Here is a 21,834-nt window from a genome sequence, read left to right as displayed (position 1 = left end):
AAAGTAAGGCAAAGTGACAGTGTACTTTGTATAAATGCTTTACATATAGTATCTGCAGGTAAGCAAGTTGTCAGTCTTACTTAATTGTTGCTTGATTTACCACCAATAGGGGGAGAGCACAGCACCTGCACCTGCCCCTGCCCCTGCTGAGCTACGTGGGACTGAAATGGTCATTCTGGGGGTGGGGCTGGAGGACCAAGAAGATGAAGCACTGGAAGATGGCATGACCACACCTCCAGTGTACCTCACTCCATCAAGAAGTCTCTCTAGATTGCGTGGAGACACTCAGAGGGTGAGGACCCATGGCTAGATATAGAAAAGCATAGTCGAATGAGGCTTCAGTGTGTTTGGGAAATACTTTAAGCCACTGGAGAAGTCAATAACATGCCTTTGTCTTTTTATCATGAGCACTTTTTTTTTTTTTTCATCCAGACATCTCTGACCCCATCCTGTCTTGCTGGTTATTTGCCAATGACGCCAAGTGTGGAGGGCTCTGTGCAGGTATTTCCTAATTTCCTGTATTTCCTACAGCTGTGACAGATGTACTTCATGTGCTGTCATGATAGTGGTAATGTGACACACTGTCTGTGTTGCTTTTGCTCAGTGTAACATACTTCATGTCCTGTTTTAGACTGTATGGCCGCCACGCTCACGTCTCAACTCCACCCGCACTATCTCTGAGAGCTCTGAGGGGCGTGGCACTGTGTTGGAACTGGAGATGAATGAAGACTTTGCAGCAGGCAGCAGTCAGAGGGGGGCGCGGCCACGAGAGGACAGTGCCTACCTGTCTCAGAGAGACAGCCTATCAGGCCCTCCAGACACACCCATCCCTGATACTCCCTCTCCATGCACAGAAGGAGAGGAAGACCAAAATGGATATGTGTTGCCGGGACTAAGTGATAGTCCAGAGAGAGGTAAGGAAACAAAACAAAAACCTTTTACTGAGCCTGACCATTTTCTTGGTCTTGACTCTAGGTATTGTCAGATATCAGTACGTTTTTTAAACATCTTCCTTCTCCCTTCAGACACAATGCTTTCCACATCTCCCCGTGTCACACTGTCGCATGGGAGGTTATCTAAGGGTCATTCCCTAGAACTGCTAGAGGAAAATAGTAGTGCTGAAGAGGAATATGAGTATATGAACAACCAGAACCTTCCCCTCAGATACATGAACCAAGGCTGCAGTTCCACCTCCCATCCTGTGTTGAGACACAGTTTTCCAGGTTCCAGACATCCAAATGAAAGATTGTCCATGGAGGGCTCAGAAAGCAGTGGATGGGTATCGCAATCCTCTCTGAACGAGAGAATCCGTACTGAGGCAGAATTTCTATCCAGCGAGCCAGAGTATGCTGAGGCTGACCAGGATCAAGAGCTCCTCTACGAGTACATGGACATTCGCAGTGGGCCTGGGGCAGCAGCCCCCCTCACACCACCCAGAGTTCACCTCCCAAAGACAGACACCCAAGTTCCTCCCCCAAAATCCTCAGTTGAAGATGAGGACAGAGAGGAGGACTATCAGTACACAAACCACCAACCCAGGCTGAGGCGCTCACTAATGGTGCAGAGCTTGAATGGTGGGGAGGAAGAGATGTATGAATATGAAGAGATGGACTCGTTGGCAGTACAGGGGAGCTCAGTGGTATACCAGAACCTCCAGGTGGAAGGGGAACAGGAGATGGCTAAGACCCAGGAAGGTGATCGGTCTTGGGGTCAGCCCAGCCTAGGAATGGGGCCATATGTTAAAGTATATGCAGGAATGGGCATGGACAGGGAAGGGAGCGACAGGTCTTTTGACAATCCTGACTACTGGCACAGCCGATTGTACTCTAAAGCAAATGCAGTGCGTACATAGGATGGGTAGAGTGAGAGTGTGAGTGGGTGAGAATTGAAGAGTGAATGGAATAAAAAAGTGAATGTGTTTTTTAAGTGCGTGAGAAACTGAGCCTAAAAGAGGAAATAAGAATAGCTACATAAGGTGAGGGAATGGATAAATAAATCGAGACCTAACTGAAAATTATTAGCACTGATTAAGCACAATAGCAATCAGTGAAGCATTACATATCACCTTGGCTAAAGCAGCCTTGGTAAAAAAAATAAAAAAATAATAATAAAAAAATAAAAATAAATAAAAAAACATGCCTCACTAAAACACACACACATACACACACACACACACACACACTTAAAACATAGTGAAGGATGCCAGTACCAGATAATGAGCTATTGCAGGTAATGCATTGAGGCATACAAACACGTATGCCAGTGAATATTTCATGTCCCCAGGACACAAATGAGACTATTTTTTAAAGATATATAAGCAAAACAGGGCTTTCCGTTTGTCAGTGTGTTTATGAATCAGTATGTCTGTTACAGGTGCCTTCAACATTATAGCATGGCAGCTTGCAATCTATCCAACTGTACCAACATTGTCAATGAATCAGGGATATTTGCTTTTTAACACTATTTTTGTATACATTTTATATATATATAAATGTTTTCTGGTCATATCCAGAAAATTTGTCTGCAACACAAAAGGATATTTCTTTATTTGCTTGAATTGTTTCATGTATTTGTGTAAATATGTCTATATAAAGAAGGAATTTTGTACTGGGGTCATATTAAAAAAGACCAGTTAACAATCTTTACACTTTTGTGTGACTCAAACAAGTTTATTTCCTTGTTTCTGTATATTTGTATAGGTTATATTCTGTGTATTTTGGTAAAGCCTAAGTCTGTTTTTATATATGTTTTGTTAGATGTTTTAAATTTAAATGTTAAACGTAATAAATGGACAGGTTTACAATTGAATTTGAAGGTGAATTATAAATCTCTATAATATTAATTTCATTCATAAAAAAAACACTGAACATTTGGCAAATGTATGGAATAAATAAATAAATAAGTTGAGAAATTTCGTGGCCTGTATTTTGGCGGTACGTTCTGGTTTGGTGACGTTTATCGTTACGTTTTGACTTTGTGGGCGGGGTCTGGAGTGCGTGGAGGCCAGACGAACGAAGCGCGGCGGAGAACACCCTGGTGGTGTACCTGATCTTGCTGGTCTATTCATCGGATTGGGATTTGCTTCGATATCCGTTGCGAAGATGTCCGACGACGAACAGCAAGAGCAGACCATCGCTGAAGACTTGGTCGTGACCAAGTATAAGATGGGTGGTGACATTGCCAACCGTAAGTTTGTTGCAGAATAGCAATGATGATTTCGAGTCGTTGACCTGCTCATATACCTTAACATAACGGCCTTGTTCACTAGTCCAGCTACCGTGTGCCATGTGCAGTAATGTAAGGGTGTGAGGGAATAACGGTAATCACTAGACCCTGAAACACGCTAAGCTTGCTTAGCTATGTATTCCTTCCATATATTGACAGCTTTGGTTTAGCTAACTTATTGGTGTTATTCCTTGTAGAGAATACAGCTAGCTAGTGATCAACAATGGAACCAAGACAGCTAACGCTAGCTAGCCAGCAAATGTTAGATTAGCTAGCCAATAAAATGGCCCATGTATTCCTGCTCACTATTTAGTTAGCGTTAGATGGCTAGCTAGTTAAGTATCTGATAGCTGGCTAGCTTACTTGTAAATTTATTGTTAGCAATATTAGCACATCGGTTGTTTGGTTAGATTTTGAATAGTTAGATAGCTATCTGCAGAGTATTTATCAGTATTGCGATCAGAAATCTCAATAGTCAACAGATTGTAGGTAGTTAGCTAGTTAGATAGGCTAAGATAGCTATATAATTGCTAGGTTGGCTAACGCTAGGTAGCTACGGTCTCGTCTGTCACTTCCCACGCATCCAGACACGACCGGTTAGCAAGCTAGCTAACTTGCCACTCTGCTAATGTGGATTTAGCGAACAAACTGGAGTGCACGCTAGCAAATCTTTCATAGCACCTCAATAACTCGGTGTGCAAAGTATCTTTGCTCCTTATTTTATAAAGCTAGCTATATAATATTAGTTAGCTAATGGCTTCGTTTGAAAGAAAAATCTCTACACACTTAACTTGTAGCTAACGAGCACTTGCACAGTTGCATTCTGTTTAGTCGCTGACATCTGGAATGCTGACGGAGTACTTGAGCAGCTGCCTTGCTAACACTAGTATCCATGACCCGGACATGTATTTTCAAAACAATGTTCGTTACCTCTACGGTCTACGGTCCTTATACATTTGTAAGGCAACGGAATACTTCTCTCCATTAGTCTGTTCTTGTGACTGGTATTGCAATATGTTTCTCAGAAAACGTTTAAAACTCTGTACGCTGATCTTGACTTGATCAGTGGCCAAAAAAGCTAGTAATCGGAATACGTGACACTACAGACAACCGCTTCTCTATTTTATTTTTGTACATGAAGAGTATAGCAGGTGCAAATAAGTTAGTTACAATACTATGATACCTTGCTTAATTTTTTATCTTTTCACCTGTCCCCTCGCTCAGAGGCACTGAAGATGGTCATCGAGGCAGCCAAGCCAGGTGTGTCTGTTCTCAGTCTGTGTGAGAAAGGAGATTCTTACATTATGACTGAGACTGGGAAGGTCTTCAAGAAAGAGAAAGACATGAAGAAAGGTAAGAGGGAGGGAATAATAGCCTAGACAACTTGAAGCCAAGATTGTGAAGTACATGAAACTAATTTGTCTAATTTACAATCACAATTCTCCCTTATTCTTGGCCTTTCTCATACACGTACACATTATCTTTTCCTGGAGGACAAGTGTTGAGGACGGGTGGTTGTCTTTCTTGCAGGCATTGCGTTCCCCACCAGCGTGTCAGTCAATAACTGTGTATGCCACTTCTCTCCCTTGAAGAGTGACCCTGACTACACGCTTAAAGACGGAGACTTGGTCAAAATGTAGGCACCTTCCACCACGGCCGGTTCCCGGCCTTTTTACAGTTTTCTTCCCCTTTGGCACCCCCTTTCTGTTCTGTCTTGTGAGCAGTTTTCCCCATTGTGTGTGTCAGTGTTTGTAAGCCTCTCTAATTTCCTTGCCCTGATTGCTGCTTAACATGGGTATTGTGAATGATAGAAAACGTTTGATCAATGAGTGTACATCAGTTCGCTCATAGTTCATGAACTAATGACATCATCATTCAAGTGGTTTGGTACTGTTTGCTTGGGTTGAGTGGGGTGTTAACATTTTTATATGTCTGGGGACTGAACATTGCAGCTGTTGGATGACTTGGGTAGCTCATGGTTTTGGTGGGGGTTGTTTTTTATTATTTGTCTCACCACTCATCCCTCTCCTCCCTTTTTTCCTTCTCCTTGTCTGTGCAGTGATCTTGGAGTACATGTCGATGGCTTTATCTCCAATGTAGCCCATAGCTTTGTTGTTGGGGCCAGTAAGGTGTGTATGGAAGTTGGGGTTTTGTAATGCTTATTATTGTTGTTCTCAGTCTTTATTGCTATGTTCAGTGAAATTGAATAAGGCTATTTTCGCCGGAATTTATGACTCCCAGTATTAAATCCTCTCAGGAAGCACCTGTGACAGGCAGGAAAGCTGATGTCATCAAAGCCGCCTACTTGTGTGGAGAGGCAGCACTTCGTCTTGTAAAGCCTGGCAACCAAGTGCGTGCATGTGCAAGTGTTTTACAGGCTATTTGGTACAACCTGGCAACCATGTGTAAAATAAAACTTCACCTCAAGCTTAAACTGGCACACTTCTGTATGTATTTAATCCTTTATTTGTGAGAACAAAAAATTTCTCTGTCCCCCTAAATTAAGGGGGTGTGAAATGAGTCATGTCTGTATACAAGTTGTTTTTAAATTGCTCTTTTTTTTCTTTTTTTTTTAATCTCCCAGAACACACAGGTGACTGAGGCATGGAATAAGATTGCTCAGTCATTCAAATGCAGTCCAATAGAGGGTGAGCATTGTTTTTTCCCTTTGGTACTGCAGGCTTTCATGCATGCAACTTTTTCTTAGGCCCAACACAGGGAATCCCCAAAACATACTTGCACTGTGATTAAAATATGAGGGTGTACAATCCTAACAAGTGAGTGAGGTATTGTTACTTTTTGTGGTCCTTACTGATATCCCTTTTATAGGCATGTTGTCACATCAATTGAAACAACATGTTATTGATGGAGAGAAGACCATCATTCAAAATCCCACAGATCAGCAAAGGTAAAATACAACTCTCCCTTATGCATGCCATAAAAGCCATGTTACAATGAAATCCAATGTTATAAGAAGACGGACTACAGAGCAACATGGCTTAACCCCCCCTTTCAAAAAAAACCTTGATGTGTGTTTCCGTATGCACAAATTGTGAAGTTTGCCATGTTTTCTCCAGGACTCCTTCACATACACAAGCAAAGTTGGGGTGGTGCAACTAGCACTCTTGCGTTAAGTCATGAATATCCTCACATATACTCAAACTAATGTAAACATTTGTGGCATTTACTGACACCAAACATTTCCTATATTTTTTGCATACCCAAACATTTCCTACAATCAGTATCATTACATCGTCAACAAAGATAGACAGAACATGACATCACACAATGGTTGTAAAAGAATTCCTAACCAAGGGAATAATGAGTAAGGTAAACCAGGTTGGAGTCTCGGCAGTGTCTTTTCCAACTCTGAGCTCACCCAATGGTCCCCTTTGGTAGAATGGGAAATTATGTTCACCGTAGCTCTGTTGATACCTTGGGGTAAGGAAAAAGTGTAATCCAACTCAAAGTACATTTCCACAGAGTGGAAAGTTGTGCGAGAGAATATGCAAATTGAAAACCCCACTACATGCTGCTTCAGTATGTCCAAAAAAACAGGTCTCTTCCTGGTTCCTGCATTTCCCTATTTCACAGTCAATAAGTTCACAATTGTCCTCCCAATTGGGCATTCGGTCCCAAAGTCATGTGTTCACAAAGGGGATGAATCCTGAACTTGTGTACCACGCTCCCATCTCACAGGGTAGGTGCTCATTAAAACACGATGGGAATTTTTTTTTAAAGGTTGTTGCACATGTAAACGTTGTTTTCATGCATGATAATTTAGAAAATAACTTCTTTATCTTCTCAAAGGAAGGACCATGAGAAAGCAGAGTTTGAGGTCCATGAAGTGTATGCTGTGGATGTCTTGATCAGTACAGGAGAAGGGAAGGTAATTTGTCCCTCATAGTCACCCTATAAAACCAGTTGAATACATATTACTGGCCTTTGAATGTTCACACAATACACCATGTTTATACATCATAAAGGTTAATTTATTGTATAATGAATTAATATTATTACTCATCAATATTTGTATGTCACAAATCAAAAGTTTTTTTGTCCTCATATCCTCAGTTACTGGGTCTGTTTTAAGAGACTATACTAGTCTTTTTTACTGTAACAAAAGTGAACTCTGCTAAGCTGTCATGATGTATTGTAGAGCATATAGTTTATGAACCCTTACTGGATTGGCTTGGTTTTTGCATGATTGGCTCTTAAAATGTGATCTGATCTTCATTTAACTCTTAATAAAGACATTCATATGTAACAAACACAGATTACATTGGCATAACTTCATTGTACAAATTGTTTGTACAGTCAAAGGCATTAATGGAGAAGACGTGAACCTTTATCATATTGAGCTCTTGAAAATAGAGAAATTGTGACGTGAGGCATTCCACTCACAGTTCATGTGGGATTTGGAAAGAACATGCTTTAGAATCATAAAACGTGACAAACCTTCAGTTGGTGGTTGAGGATCTGCAGACATCTCCTGCACGTAATCGTCTTTGTTCTTTATCTACTGCATCCCATTAAACAATGCTGTCAGTCTCAAGTTTACTAAAGACTACCTGCATGCTCCACAGCACTGCTGGAACAATTTTCTGTGAGCAGATGAGAGGTTGAACCTGAAAAGCATACAATGTGCACAGTACTGGGTTTGGAGAAAACAGACCACTGCATGCCAGTGCTAAAACCTACATCCCAAATTCTAGCAGGAATTGATTGTTGTGAGACTGCTAGTGAGTCTAGAGCACAGAGTTCCCAGTTTTCCTTTTTCTGGAAATACTATAGTAAAATGCCATGTCATCTAAATCCCAGCAGAAGTTGGGTATGAAACATGACAGTGATCCATAAAACAGAATAAATCAACAGATATCCTTCATACAAAAGAAATGTTATGCTTTAGGTTTAATGAGTATACTGATCCAGATCTCACAGGGATGCTATGGTGTGATCTAAAGCAAAACATTACAAAAATGTATATTAAGTGAAACATTTTGAGGGAGCCAGAACACACTGCAGTGCTGAGCAGCAGCTACTCAAAGTGCTTAGTCCAGATTATTACCAGTAAAGCAGGTTGCGTTATTATTATTAAATATAGGGGTTATTAAATATAAGGGTTTATGGATTTTTTTTTCTTTTAATGCCATATATTGTTTAATAATGCTGTGACTTATACATTTGTGTTTGAGAAACATAATTGCAGTAGTCATTAGATAGTAAAGATCAGATTACATTTTAGGAGAATTTTGTGCAGAAATACAATTGTTTTGGAGAGTTCTCAATTTTTTCACAGACCTGTAATAACATTGTTGATCTAAATCATCCTACAATTTAGACAGGTTCTCAACTGAAGAACCTATATACGTCTAAGCTGTATCTAGAGTGGTAACCCATAAAATGCACTAAATTAAAATGCTCACATTTTCTTAGACTACAAGGAGCACAACTTGTCAAACAGAACATCTACTCAGTAAGAACCATCTGTATTTCTTGTTTGTGTAAGGCAAGAGATGGCGGTCAAAGGACCACCATCTACAAGCGAGACCCCAGTAAACAATATGGACTGAAGATGAAGACTTCCAGAATGTTCTTCAGTGAGGTGGAGAGACGCTTTGACGCCATGCCTTTCACTCTTAGGTAGCATATACTGCTTGCAGCCACTTATTCATTCAGTGCTTTCTTGCACTTTTTTATGGATCTCTTAATTCTTTTTGATCAAGTTGATGCATATGACCCAGAAGCTAGATATAGGGACTGACAGCGCCTCTGTCCACCAGGGCGTTTGAAGATGAAGGAAAGGCTCGTCTAGGAGTGGTTGAGTGCGCTAAGCACGAACTCCTGCAGCCCTTCAGTGTACTGCATGAGAAGGAGGGTGAGAACCACCCACCCTGTTTTTTCCCCACATGTTTTTCTTCTTATTCTCTTCTATCACTCTTCCCTCCTTGTCAACTGAAAACACATTTATGTCCTCCTCTCTGTCTAGGAGAGTATGTGGCTCAGTTTAAGTTCACAGTGCTGCTGATGGCTAACGGACCTCTGAGAATCACCAGTGGGCCATTTGAACCAGAGCTTTACATATCTGAGCATGACGTTCAGGATCCTGAGCTAAAGGTATAAAAATCCCACAGCATTTCATGAAAAGTCAAGTCACCCATGTAATATTGCCTGAAGCATTCTGGCATACACACAGACAGGCTGTGTTGGCTGCCTTATATCCTGTCATCGGTGGTTGATTTCTGACTAGAGGGCTGCTGTTGGTTGGCGTTTTTTGGATGGTCGGCTTTCACCTCAGAAGTCAGACTGATGTGTGTAAAAACCTGATACAGCTATCAGTAACCTAATCACTACCACGTCAGCATCACCACTGCTTTGCTAAAGTCTCCTGCTGTTTAAATAATATACAGTCAACAGAGGTCTTCTAGTCAAAAATTAACCATTAATGAATGGCATAGAATGTAGCTGACTAAGTGTACATGGTATTAGATTATTAAACAACTATATATGCCTAGGTATAAGGTTTTAATAAGACAATGACTTTGTAAGGATCAAATTTCATATTTAGACATTTAATATCTTCTTTTATTACTTAATGCGTGATATAAAATGTTCTTTTACAGTCACTGATACAAAGCTCTGCAAGTCGTAAAGCACAGAAAAAGAAGAAAAAGAAGGTGAGGTGTTTGGTCAAAGGCAAATCTAAGTTTTCAGTGTTTGGATACTGCCATTAATATGCTTTCCTTTATGGACAGCAAAGATTTCTTTATGTATAATTAATCACATTTTCTTAGTTCTGTTCCACATTTTATTTTGCCACAGGCTTCCAAGACTGCAGAAAATGCTGCAGGACCTCGAGTAGAGAATGAAGTTGCAGCAGAATAGATACTCTACAACAAGCCCCCCCCCCCCCCCACACACACACACAGACACAGGCATAACACATTCAATTTGCAAAAACCTTAATGCAAGTCGTGCCCATCAGCTCCCCTATATATGTTTTTGAGAAACATTGGACTGTGTCATTCGGAAGTATGTTAATTTGAAATTGGACTTATAGATGACAGTGACTTTCTACTGATTTTCATAAAAATCTGTGCTTACTTTTTTGAAGCACTCAGTTTTTCTTTGGAATCTGCAAAACCAGACCTTTTCGAAATGTCATGATTTAAAAAAAAAAACAAAAAAAACTTAGCAAGACTTTTGTAGAGTTGTGGTTTTATCCACGTGTTGCTAATCTAATTTTTTTAAAAATGCTTTGCCCTAATGTTTGAATTCAAACTGCTAGTTAAATAGTAATGAAAGGAAGTAGTGAGCAATTGAACTTTGGAAAAGTTACCCAAATCCATTCTCATTCCTCAGGGTTGGAATGTTTTTTAGGCAAAATTGACTTTACTTTTTGAATCTAAAATCCTTCCATGGAGTGTTGGGAGTGCTTTCTGGGGCATTAGAATTCTGTGCACAGAATTCTTATATACTTCATTCTTCTGAAGATAGAGAATTTTGAACCGTGGACTTTTGGGAACTACGTTTCCTTTATTAACTGCCATCTTTGTCTTCTTTCTAGTCTGACTGAGCTTTAAACCAGAGCGCAGCTTTGTCTGAATTGAGAAATATTGAGAAATACATAAGCTAATCTTTTCCCTATAATTTGTTTTGCATTGGCATTTTAAAAATTGATTTTCTTCTGTGTAAAGCTTGTATTGGACCATGAAAGTATCCCCAGCTCAATTAAAACTACTCATATAAACCTAATGACATGTTGAAGAATATGTAATATTTAGCACCAAGTAAGAGACCAGGTTCAAAACACTGCTAAGCCACTTTCCCAGAGCTTTTTTCTTTCCGTATGTGCATATATCAGACACATTTTTGGTAAAGAGTAAACATGGGGTATAATGAGATACCAGGCTTTAATCTTCGGATGTAATTTTTTTTTTTCTTTGTCTTTAATTTCTGTAATAAATATAAACCATTGACTTGCTATGATTTGCTGTAACACATACAATATTAGTGGCCTAAACAGAGTTGTTAACCAAGTATGGGATGATTTGTCTCTCTGAATTTAGCCATGCAGATTCCAGTTAATGTGAAATTGCAATATCGCAACTTATGGGTTGAGAAATGGTCTTAAGATGGGCCTGAGATACTTGAACTCAAAGTTCCCGGGCAACATCCTTTAGTCTGTTTTCTTCAACAAGGGTATGTGGCGTTAAGGACATACCAGTTTCATCCCTTGCAACGATGCATGCAAAAATCTACTTAAGTGCTACTATCTCCCCTTGTGGGGAATTTTCTACCTGTTAAACATGAGTGAGCAGGTTACAAGCCAGTCCCATGAGGAATGGGGCAGGAGGAAGTGGCTGGTCTCTGATTTAGGATTTGGCCAACACTTGAACATAGCAGGTGGCTGGGCAGATCAGGTGGATTTTGATGTGGCAGTGGGGAGATGAGTTTGGTTAGCCTTTTACGTTGTTCCCAGATCGTATACTTGGGCCATCCCAGAAAACCTGTGGAGGTTATTTGGCATGCCTGAGACTTTGAAATTGACACATCTTGTTTTATAGGAAAAACAGTATATGAGACTATTTTACAACTAATGAAATAAAATGAAACTTTAAATATTTTTTCTTTAACTGTCTCATCATTTGAAATGCCTGAGTGGCTGTAAAGAATACTGACTGCATATTCATATTTAAGATTCACCATCTTTTATTGCTTGTGCATGGATAGAAATTTTGATATAAAACCTGTCTATAAATATGTTTAACGTTTGGTTTTCATATATCTCAACCTAAACGTCCATGCTGTAAATGTAAAAAATTGGCACAAAATAATGTCTCAAAATTGCACACTATGCCTAAAAATAAACTGTTTAATAATCCTTCCTTTGGTTTTGCTATATCTAGTGTGATACTAGGACCGAGGGATTTTCGCCGATATACGTATTTGCAAATATCGTCATTTCCGGTTTGCCCGTACGCGTCCTCCGATCTAACAAGCCTCATTTCAACTTCCCCACACGGACAGTTTTCAGAGTGTTTGTGAGGAGGATTAGGGGATTGAAACAAGAGCATCTTTTGAAGATTGTGTATGGAACATGGAGTGTGTGAGTATCTTGAGCTAAAAATATTCTGGGACCCAGTTTAACAAGCCAACGCAACAACATCCCCTTTGGACAAACAAAGCTAAGATAGCTAGCTAGCTAACAGGTTATCTTTACTACAAAGTTAGCGTTAGCTGCTTTACACATACACGCCAAGTGAAGGAGTTACAACTTCATGTGCTTGACGGATTTAGGTAAAACGCACGTAAAGTGATAAGAAGTTAGTTATCTTAGCTATGCTAGCTAGATGTTTTACACTCGCTAATTAAAACATCATTAGCTAGCTAGCTAGGTTAGCTAGCGGTTACTTAACGTTTTGAAGACTAATTGCACTTTACGATAAAAGCCAACTTGGCTAATAGCTAGCTAGCTACTTAGCTTATATCTCGTTGAATGTAACGTAGTTGCATGGATAAGCTAGCTATTTACCTTGATAACAAATAATAGCTAGCTACTCAATATATTGTTAAATGTAACGTTATGTTATCCAACTTGATAATAAATAACTTGTTTTTGTTGTCGCTATGCTCAGTAACCCTATATTTGGTATCGATGCAAGTATCCAACCTAGGTAGCTAGTTCTCTCGCATTTTATTACCCAGAGATTTAAACGACGGCTTCCTAATATATGTATTGTAAGTTAGCTAGCTAGATTTCCATTAATAAAATATTTCGATGTGTGGGCGTAGCTATGTGTGTAGGTAGTGTTGGCGAACTGCCTTGCTACATCACTGACACAATTTTATGGCAACCTTCCTTTTAATGTAAGATGATGAAAACAGTTCAGTGTCCTGGGCGGACAGGATCCCTGCAGGGTAAAGAATAAAGATCATTATTTGCATTATTTATAGCGTGTGCCTCATGTTAATGAAAATGGATATACTTCTCCATTGCTTATAAGTGATTTTTTTTATATAGTATTTGTTCATTTTGTTCTAGATGAAGTTGTTCTAGACGGAAGTTGGTTGACTCGGATAGAATTAGTAGGCTATATGTAAGGTTTTACCCAAAGGAAAATTCCTGCTAACTACTTTTAATATTCCGTGCTCTCATTCTATATCTCGATTAAGAACTGTTAAAGTTGGAAGTCTTTAGACTTAGACAGACTGGACTTGGGATGTCATGTTGATTGCATGGATAATTCTGCTTCTGTTCTGCTTTACCCACTAAAAATTTGTTGTAGCATAGTTTATCCTAATTCTACTCATCCTATCCCGAAATACAACAAGAATTGGCCTGGGAGATGTGTAATTCCTTATTACCATTATATAATGGTGCTGAGCAATCATTACTAAAAATGCTTCAGAATTAATACGAATTCATTGACAGTTCTTTCTGCACAAGGGTCTTGAGCTCAAGGCTCAGACATCTTATTTAACCAATATGCAATTACAAGGAAGGTTTAAGATTTTAAAATAAATGGCATGCTGTCTAAATTCCAGCTAAGCAGAATCTCCTTGTAAACAGTCTAAATATTTTTCATAAGAAGATTATCAAAGTGAGAGAAAGAAGGTGGTAGTGTTTGTTCAAAGCCAACAAAAGTGATTTGGGACAGTGTACATAACTTTTGTGTCTAAAGATTGTGCTTCTAATTTCTTTAAGGTTCCTGCAGTTCTTGATGACTTTGAAGGGAAAAAGGAGTCACACACAGAAGGTAAGAAGTTGTAATGAATACTATATTGTGGTCATAACTGAACACAGATTTTGTAATCAGTTCTAAAGCTAGTTGGAATAAATAGGGAGATACTGAAGTTTGAACAGGTTGGACTGAAGTTTAAAGCATTGTTTGTTTTTCTAATTCTTTTACTGTCACTCTAGATCCTGAACGCAATGTGTACACTTGCTTCATGAAGTCACACCGCTGCTATGATCTGGTGCCGACCAGCTCCAAATTGGTGGTGTTTGACACCTCTCTGCAGGTAAGACTGGTAGATAAGAGGGGTTGGTTTGCACTCATTTACTTTTAAATATGCTGTCTGTTGGTAAAGTTATTTGTAAGGTTTTAGATGTTTTTTTTTATCACAGGGGAGTTTGTAAGAGGAAAAAGAGATCTTTTCTTTCTCTCCATACTTTACCAGGTGAAAAAGGCATTTTTTGCTCTGGTCTCCAATGGGGTGAGAGCAGCCCCTCTCTGGGACAGCAAAAAGCAATGCTTTGTGGGTATGTATTTTGTTTTTGTTTTTTTTTAATGTTTATTTACAGCAAGTATTCGTGTTCCACTTTTCTGCTACACACTAAACACTATAATTTTGTAGGTATGTTGACCATAACAGACTTTATCAACATACTTCATCGCTACTACAAGTCACCACTGGTAAATACCAATTTATTATTCTATTAATAATAATAATAATAATAATAATAATAATAATAATAATAAATTATTATTATTATTATTATTATTAAGTTAATAAAGTTGATACCTTGTCTAGCCTGTGTAATGCACTGAAATGAGTGTAATGTAAGTTTTGTAAAATTGCTACTGCCAATAATAATTATTATTATTAATAATAAATATTATTATTATAATTGATGCAGAGTATTCATAGACATTATATACATTACATTTATTTATGTACATGAAACACAGCAAACTCAAATGCAGCAGTCTTAGTCAGATACTGATGAACTTTGAGATCTATTTACAGTCATAAGTTTAGATACACTTAGGTTGAAGTAATTCATACTCATTTATTCCCTCCACAGATTGCATGTCAGCAAACTATAGTTTTAGCAATTTATTTAGGATATCTGCTTTTTACCTGAAACAAACCATTTTTCCAGCAAATGTTTATAAGGTGATCATTTCACTTATAATTTACTATATCAAAATTATAGTGGATCAGCCTTTTACAAACACAACTTTTACTGTGCCCTTAAATAGCTTGAAAAAATTCCAGAAAACAATGTCATAGCTTTAGAAGCTTCTGATAGGCTGACTGACATCGTTTGAGTTAATTAGAGGTATACCTTAAAGGCCTACGTTCCCATGTTTGCTTGACATCTTGGGGGAAATCAAAAGAAATCTGACAAGACATCAGAAGAATAATTGTGAACCTCCACAAGTCTAGTACGTCCTTGGGAGCAATTTCCACATGCCTGAAGGTACCACATTCATCTGTTCAAACAATAATATGCAAGTTTATACACCATGGGACCACACAACCAGTATGCTGATCAGGAAGGAGATGTGTTCTGTCTGCTAGACATGAACATCCTTTGGAACGAAAAATACAAAACAATGCAAGAACAACAAACAAACAACCTTGTGACGATGCCGGACGAAACAAGTACAAAAGTATTTATCAATAATAAAAAGTGACCTCTATCAAAAGTGACCCGAAAGGCCACTCAGCAAAAATGCTCTAAAACCTCTATAAAAGTCCGATTAAAGTTTGCAACTGCGAATGGGGACATTTCTTACCTTTCAGGCAAATGTCCTCTGGTCTGAGGAAAGAAAAAATGTTTGGTTATAATGACCATAGAAAAAAAGAGGAAGGCTTGCAAGCCAAGGAACACCATCCCAACAGTGAAGCACAAAGGTGGCAGCATCATGTTGTGGGTGTGCTTTGCTGCAGGAGGGACTGGTGTACATCTGAGGAAAGAAAATTATGTGGAGATTTTGAAAAATCATCTCAAGACATAAGCCAGGAAGTTGAAGCCTCAGCACATATGGGTCTTGCAAATGGACAATGACCTCAAACATACTTCCAGAGTTGTGACAAAATGGCTTAAAGACAACAAGGTGAAGATAATGAAGTGGCCATCACAGTCATGACCTCAGTCCCATTGAAAATTTATGGGCAGGACTGAAAAGGCGTGTGCAAGCAAGGAGGCCTACAAACCTGACTCAGTTACACTGCTTCTGTTAGGAGGGATGAGCTAAAATTCCAGCAATGTATTGTGAGAAGCATGTGTAAGGCTACCTGAAACGTTTGACCCAAGTTAGGCAATTTAAATGCAGTGCTACCAAATGCTAACCACATGTATGTACACTTCTGAGCCACTGCGAATGTGATGAAATGAATAAAAGCTGAAGCAAATCATTGTGTTTAGTATTATGACATTTTACCTATAATCTAGTAGTAATCCTAACTTACCCAAGAGGGAATGTGTACTAGGTTTATATGTTTGTCAAGAATTGTGAAAAAAATGTTTTAATGAATATGGCTAAGGTGTAATGTAAAGTTGACTTCAACTGTGTATTTTTATCTGATTACTGTCTTAGGTTCAGATATATGAATTGGAAGAACATAAAATAGAGACGTGGAGAGGTAAGAAACTTATCAAATGACAGCAAATAATTTTACTTTTATATATATAGTCACTGTAATATACATTGTAATCTTTTGTGTTCCTTAATAGAGGTCTACCTTCAAGACTCCTTCAAACCTCTTGTTAGCATATCCCCTAATGCCAGGTAAGATTTAGCGTATCTGAAGGAAATGTATATGGATTATGTTGTGTTGGCCTACTCAATTGGCCTCACTTCTCACTCTCTCCTCAAGTCTCTACGATGCCGTGTCATCTCTGCTAAAGCACAAGATCCACAGATTGCCGGTGATTGACCCTCTGACGGGGAACACACTCTACATCCTCACGCACAAGAGGATCCTAAAGTTCCTCAAACTCTTTGTAAGTGCGAGTTCCCTGGGTGAGGAACTCCTTAGGGATATTCCATCATATGCAGCAGAGGAAGTGGAGGCCTAACTTGGTCATTAACACACCCCGTTTGTAAAATCTGCAATTAAAGACGTCTTTAAGATTTGGAAGATTAATGTATTGCTATTTTATACAAATACTTTAATAGAAATGTATATAAAATGATTTTTTACATGGTCTGAAAAGTTGTCTGAAAATCCTCTCCTGTTTTAAAATGTATACCAAACCTGCTTTGCTTTGTCCATTGTTTCCTTTTAATAATGGCATATAATGCATGTAATGGTCTTGTATAGTATGGTTTAATGTGGTGCTTTACTTTTCAAAATGATTTAGCTAGCATATTCCACTGATTCTTAGTCTTCTGCTGTTTTCAGATTTCAGAGATGCCCAAACCAGCATTCCTTTCACAGACTCTGGAGGATCTTAATATTGGAACATTTCAGAACATTGCAGTGGTCCAGTCTGACACACCTCTCTATACTGCACTGGGAATCTTTGTCGACCAGAGAGTATCTGCCCTGCCTGTGGTTGATGATAATGGTGAGCATGAGAGGGATTTATGTGAAAGCTGAAAACTAGTCTCAGTTCAGTGATCCAGAGTGTAAATGTATCGCCACATTAATCTCTGCTAATCTTGGCCCTCTCTTTCCCTCTGCCCCACAGGAAGAGTTGTTGACATCTACTCCAAATTTGATGTCATAGTAAGTGGTGTGTGTGTGTGTGTGTGTGTGTGTGTGTGTGTGTGTGTGTGTGTGTGTGTGTGTGTGTGTCTATATATATATATATATATATATATATATATATATATATATATATATATATATGTGTGTGTGTGTAAATAAAATATTGTGTGTGTGTGGAGTCAGATGGGTAACAGTATAAGTCTGTGTCAAGGCATAAGAATTGTTGTGACTTGTTGAGGGGTGTGTGGTCACACCACAGGGTTGATGTAAGATACCCTCCGGCTTATTTATGAGTCAGGCTGTACTTTATGAACAACATTGAGGTTCAGGCATCTTTCTCCCTTGCCTTGTTGCTGTATTAGAACTTAGCTGCGGAGAAGACGTATAACAACCTGGATATTACTGTGACCAAAGCCCTTCAACATCGCTCACAGTACTTTGAGGGAGTTCTCACATGCCAAGCACATGAGACCCTGGAGGCCATCATCAACAGACTGGTGGAGGCTGAAGTGAGGCCCAAATGCTGACCCTCATGCACACACCTCCGTAACGGTTCTTGTCATTGTTGTTTTTTCCTCTTTTATTTCCAGGTTAATTATAAATATTTTATTTAAAATAGTAGAGTTTGTAAATAAGCAGCCTAGATTCATTAATTAACTTTGACTCCCTGAATTCACAAGTTGTCCTTACTTTATTAGTACCTTAAACTAGCAAATACAGTGCTTGAAAGTATGTGAACTCTTTAGAAGTTTCTATACTTCTGCATAAATTTGACCTAAAAGTTCATCAGATGGTGACAGAAGCCCTAAAAGTAGATAAAGGGAACCAAATAAATGAGACAAAAAATATTAGACTCATCGAGGGAAATGATCTAATATTACATATCTGTGAGGGGCAAAAGTATGTGAACCTTTAGGATTATCAAATAAATTGAAGATGAAATCATGGCATGAACAAAGGAGATTTCTGAGGACCTCAGAAAAAGTTGTTGATGCATATCAGGCTGGAAAATGTTACAAATTCTCAAGAGAACGTAGGTCACGCAGACAATGGCCCTAAGCGCACAAGTTGTTCTACCAATTAATGTTTAAAAAAGAATAAAATTAAGGTTTTGCAATGGCCAAGTCAGTCTTGACCTTAATCCAACAGAAATGTTGTGGAAGGACATGAAGCAAGCTGTTCATGGGTGGATGATCAATATGCAGACATAGGGCAGGGTAGCTGTAGTTTTCAGCTAACAACCAGAAGGTTGCCAGTTCAAGCCCTACAACCACCAGGATGCCACTGTTGTACCCCAGAGCAAGGCCCTTAACACTCAACCGCTCAGATTGTGTTCAGTCATAACTGCAAGTCACTTTGGATTAAAGCGTGAGCTAACTGATATAAAGCTGTATTGTACAGACGAATGGGTTAAAATTGTTATTGCTGCATAATGGGTCCCACCACATGGGGAAAGCAAAGTTTCACATACCTTTGCCACTCACAGATACGTAACATTTAAATAATTTTTCCTCAATAAGTGTTTTTGTCTCATTTGGTTTTGTTTTCCTTGATCTATTTTTATGACATGAAGTTGTAGGTCAAGTTTATGCCAAAACCTTAGCTTCTCAAAGGCTTCACGCCCTTTCAAGCACCACTGTATAATATAAGCATTTTAATACTCACAAAGCACGAGGCATAATCTATTTGATTAGCCTCAGGTAAACTTGTTGAACAGTGCATGACTTCCTTTATCTCTGTCAGTAGTACATGACCATGGCTCTTTCCCACTCATTCTTTTTCTCTCGGTTTCTGTCTTGTTTTTTGCCACACATTCTCTAGGTTCATAGGTTAGTGATGATAGATGATCATGAGGTGGTGAAGGGCATTGTTTCTCTCTCAGATGTTCTGCAGGCTCTTGTGCTCACTAATGGAGACAATGGTAAGACCATTTTAATAGTATCTTGCTATAAAATGGGTCCTGTCATGTTTTCTTTGTCCTTTCAGAAAATTTGTTTCTGAAAGTGTTTGGTTTTAGTAGTACCACTTTATAACAAATATAGATGATTGCTTCGAGCATGGTGCGTCGTTTGACATCACCATTGTTGGATATTTTGATGTTTGACAGTAAAAACAATTTTCCAGTTGATTTATTCAAAACAAAATATGCTCAATTGTATATTGCAGTTCAATTGCTATTGTGAACACTGCAGTGCTCTTGTCAACAGAATTGACACACAGCTCATGCTTTCATCCAGGGTCAGCCTGATGAGAGACGATCATCTGCTTCTCCTTTGACTAGGAAGCGAGGTGGGTGTAAGAGGACACAGGAGGTGATGAGGAGGGGGAAAGGACTTGTGGCCGTTGAAAAAAGGCTTAATAAAAGACTTAATAGGATTTGGATGGCAATCGATTCACCTTCAGCAGCCAAACAAGAAACAAGCATGAGCAAGGAATTGTCATATCTTGGTGTGTGGAAAGGAAAAGAAAGATTTCCAAAACGTCTCCTTTTTTGAAATACTGAAACTCCAGATTGTTTTAGATGTTTGGGATGTGATGTGTTCTTGTGCCTGTTTGCTAGTTGGTACAAACGATGAACTCTTGCTCTGTGAGGGGAAAATGAACGTGAAGGAAAATCTAGCAATACTAACCTAGGCATTAGAGAAAGAAGACAACGTAGTCATGGCAATGTGTGTGCACACACACACACACACAACAAACAAAACAGAACTCACAGTGCTGCTGTTTATGCACAGTTTACATCTGAAAATGATGAAAGGGTATATCAGTTCCACAGACAGACAATCCACTTTTCTTTTCACCCGGATTGGATTTTATTAAAGTATTAAGATGTAGGTTTATCAGTATATTGGCATTTAGTTGAGGGAACCAATTTCAAAGAGTATTTATGGTCCACTTCAGTGGCAATGTGTGATTTAAAGAATGATGAGGAAGTATAGGCTGTGCTTTACAGTGTTTCTCACAGCAGTAGTGTGGCTCAACTCGATGAAAATATACAAACCACGGATTACCAAGATTCATGTGTATCAGACACCTAAGAGTAGAGAGATGGTATGGTTTCACGTTCCTTAACCTTATATGAATAACAGGAAACTGGCCCTCCATTAGTTATTTCACTCAGATATTTGAAGTATATAGGACCTGTTATATACTCTTTCCTTGAGCTGGCCACCTGTTCTTCAGTAAAATGGTCTCCTGTGCACATTTAATATCAGGTGCTCTCTGCTTGTCATATGGGAACACACACAATCACCATGCAGCTATTTGTTTTTGCTCTGAACTAGAGCACACTAGAGGCTGCACTAAAGGATTACAGAACCTACTTTTTGTCCCCCTACAATGTGAAATTATGAATTTTGCTGTTTACTCTTTTTATTGTTAACAGAATATTAATGTAATTGTGTGTTTTTGGTTTTTATTGGATTGGCATCCCATCCCATTTTTCAACAGTATGGTTAAGTGGATAGAAACATCCCCTTGTTTTGTAATGTATAGTGAAACTTCCTATTTTAGGCATGACTGAAACAAAGTATAAAAATGCAATTACAGTGGAAAAACAGAGAGTGTCATTAACTAATGATTTTAAACCAAACATGGTTATGATTAGCATAGACGTGAGTGTGTTATTTGATTCAACATGTTCCATTGCATTAGACCAAGTTAGTTACAGGGTTGAACGCCAGTGAAATGCTTTCACACATTAGGAGATATTGTTCACAGGCACAGTTGAAAATAAAGCCAGTTTAGTGTGAGGACTTGATTTGTGAGATCAGTACCTTTGATCACACGTGTGCTTCCTATGCAGAAAGATAGGCCCCTTTTGTTTGGTGTAGTTCATCATGTAGGGCCACTGCACTAGTCCCAGAAAGGTGAGTTAAAGGACATTCCATCATATTCTGATCTTTTTTCTTATTCATTCTCTAAATAATTAAATATGTATACAAATGAATATGTACATAATTCAGAAATATTTTATATTCCATGCCAATTTATAATTTAATGCATGACAAATAAAATGTATCTTTAAAAAGATGCTTGGTAATTGACTGAGATGCTGTCTGTATTGCAGTGCGAAGTGCTCTGTTGGAAAAATCTAAGTCTTTGTTCTCAGAGTTATAGAAATGGTGTTTTTAAAAAGTATGAATGATGTTAATTTAG

The 21,834-nt window shown here is 38.6% G+C and overlaps 3 protein-coding genes across 9 annotated transcripts in view; all 3 read left to right on the top strand.

Moving 5' to 3' along the window:
- The window catches only part of erbb3a (erb-b2 receptor tyrosine kinase 3a), a 19,803-nt gene extending 17,162 nt beyond the window's left edge, over window positions 1-2,641 (top strand). For all 6 annotated transcript variants that reach the window (XM_035524561.2, XM_081717713.1, XM_081717715.1 and 3 more), the window contains 5 exons: window positions 1-3; window positions 110-292; window positions 433-501; window positions 632-914; window positions 1,026-2,641. The exon at window positions 1-3 is cut by the window's left edge and continues 95 nt beyond it. In XM_035524561.2, coding sequence (XP_035380454.1) covers window positions 1-3; window positions 110-292; window positions 433-501; window positions 632-914; window positions 1,026-1,852 — 1,365 coding nt within the window. In that variant the 3' untranslated portion in view covers window positions 1,853-2,641. The remainder of the gene's footprint in view (window positions 4-109; window positions 293-432; window positions 502-631; window positions 915-1,025) is intronic.
- Window positions 2,642-2,991: 350 nt separating this feature from the next.
- pa2g4a (proliferation-associated 2G4, a) lies at window positions 2,992-11,851 on the top strand. Its single transcript, XM_027016767.3, has 13 exons — window positions 2,992-3,186; window positions 4,450-4,578; window positions 4,756-4,861; window positions 5,285-5,354; window positions 5,483-5,575; window positions 5,810-5,873; window positions 6,055-6,133; window positions 7,036-7,114; window positions 8,735-8,868; window positions 9,009-9,103; window positions 9,215-9,342; window positions 9,849-9,902; window positions 10,048-11,851. The coding sequence occupies exons 1-13, from the start codon at window positions 3,102-3,104 to the stop codon at window positions 10,108-10,110; spliced, it is 1,179 nt and encodes a 392-aa protein (XP_026872568.3). The 5' UTR covers window positions 2,992-3,101; the 3' UTR covers window positions 10,111-11,851.
- A 350-nt stretch (window positions 11,852-12,201) lies between these two features.
- Window positions 12,202-21,708, top strand: prkag1 (protein kinase, AMP-activated, gamma 1 non-catalytic subunit). Of its 2 annotated transcripts, none has more exons than XM_027016746.3 (13): window positions 12,202-12,334; window positions 13,934-13,985; window positions 14,150-14,250; window positions 14,410-14,491; window positions 14,587-14,645; window positions 16,560-16,605; window positions 16,697-16,751; window positions 16,840-16,966; window positions 17,368-17,533; window positions 17,657-17,694; window positions 18,039-18,185; window positions 19,498-19,597; window positions 19,914-21,708. In XM_027016746.3, exons 1-13 carry the CDS (start codon window positions 12,326-12,328, stop codon window positions 19,922-19,924), a joined length of 993 nt encoding a protein of 330 aa, XP_026872547.1. In that variant the 5' UTR covers window positions 12,202-12,325; the 3' UTR covers window positions 19,925-21,708. The 2 variants fall into 2 exon arrangements, with proteins under 2 accessions (XP_026872547.1, XP_081573384.1); XM_081717258.1 differs by having other exon boundaries at window positions 19,884-21,708.
- The last annotated feature ends 126 nt before the right edge of the window (window positions 21,709-21,834 follow it).

Source organism: Electrophorus electricus, chromosome 7 (assembly GCF_041902795.1).
Source record: "Electrophorus electricus isolate QZ-2024a chromosome 7, ASM4190279v1, whole genome shotgun sequence".
NCBI classification, from domain to species: domain Eukaryota; kingdom Metazoa; phylum Chordata; class Actinopteri; order Gymnotiformes; family Gymnotidae; genus Electrophorus; species Electrophorus electricus.
The sequence above is the reverse complement of the archived record's forward strand: the minus strand, read 5'-3'. Positions and strand labels throughout refer to the sequence as shown.

Bases quoted from the DNA above. Each gene is read 5' to 3' on its own strand.
- pa2g4a (XM_027016767.3), top strand. From the start codon at position 3,102: ATGTCCGACGACGAACAGCAAGAGCAGACCATCGCTGAAGACTTGGTC. The intron at 4,579-4,755 runs GTAAGAGGGAGG...TCTTTCTTGCAG, and splicing joins AGAGAAAGACATGAAGAAAG to GCATTGCGTTCCCCACCAGC. The intron at 5,355-5,482 runs GTGTGTATGGAA...AAATCCTCTCAG, and splicing joins TTGTTGTTGGGGCCAGTAAG to GAAGCACCTGTGACAGGCAG.
- prkag1 (XM_081717258.1), top strand. The intron at 13,986-14,149 runs GTAAGAAGTTGT...CTGTCACTCTAG, and splicing joins AAAGGAGTCACACACAGAAG to ATCCTGAACGCAATGTGTAC. The intron at 14,492-14,586 runs GTATGTATTTTG...ATAATTTTGTAG, and splicing joins CAAAAAGCAATGCTTTGTGG to GTATGTTGACCATAACAGAC.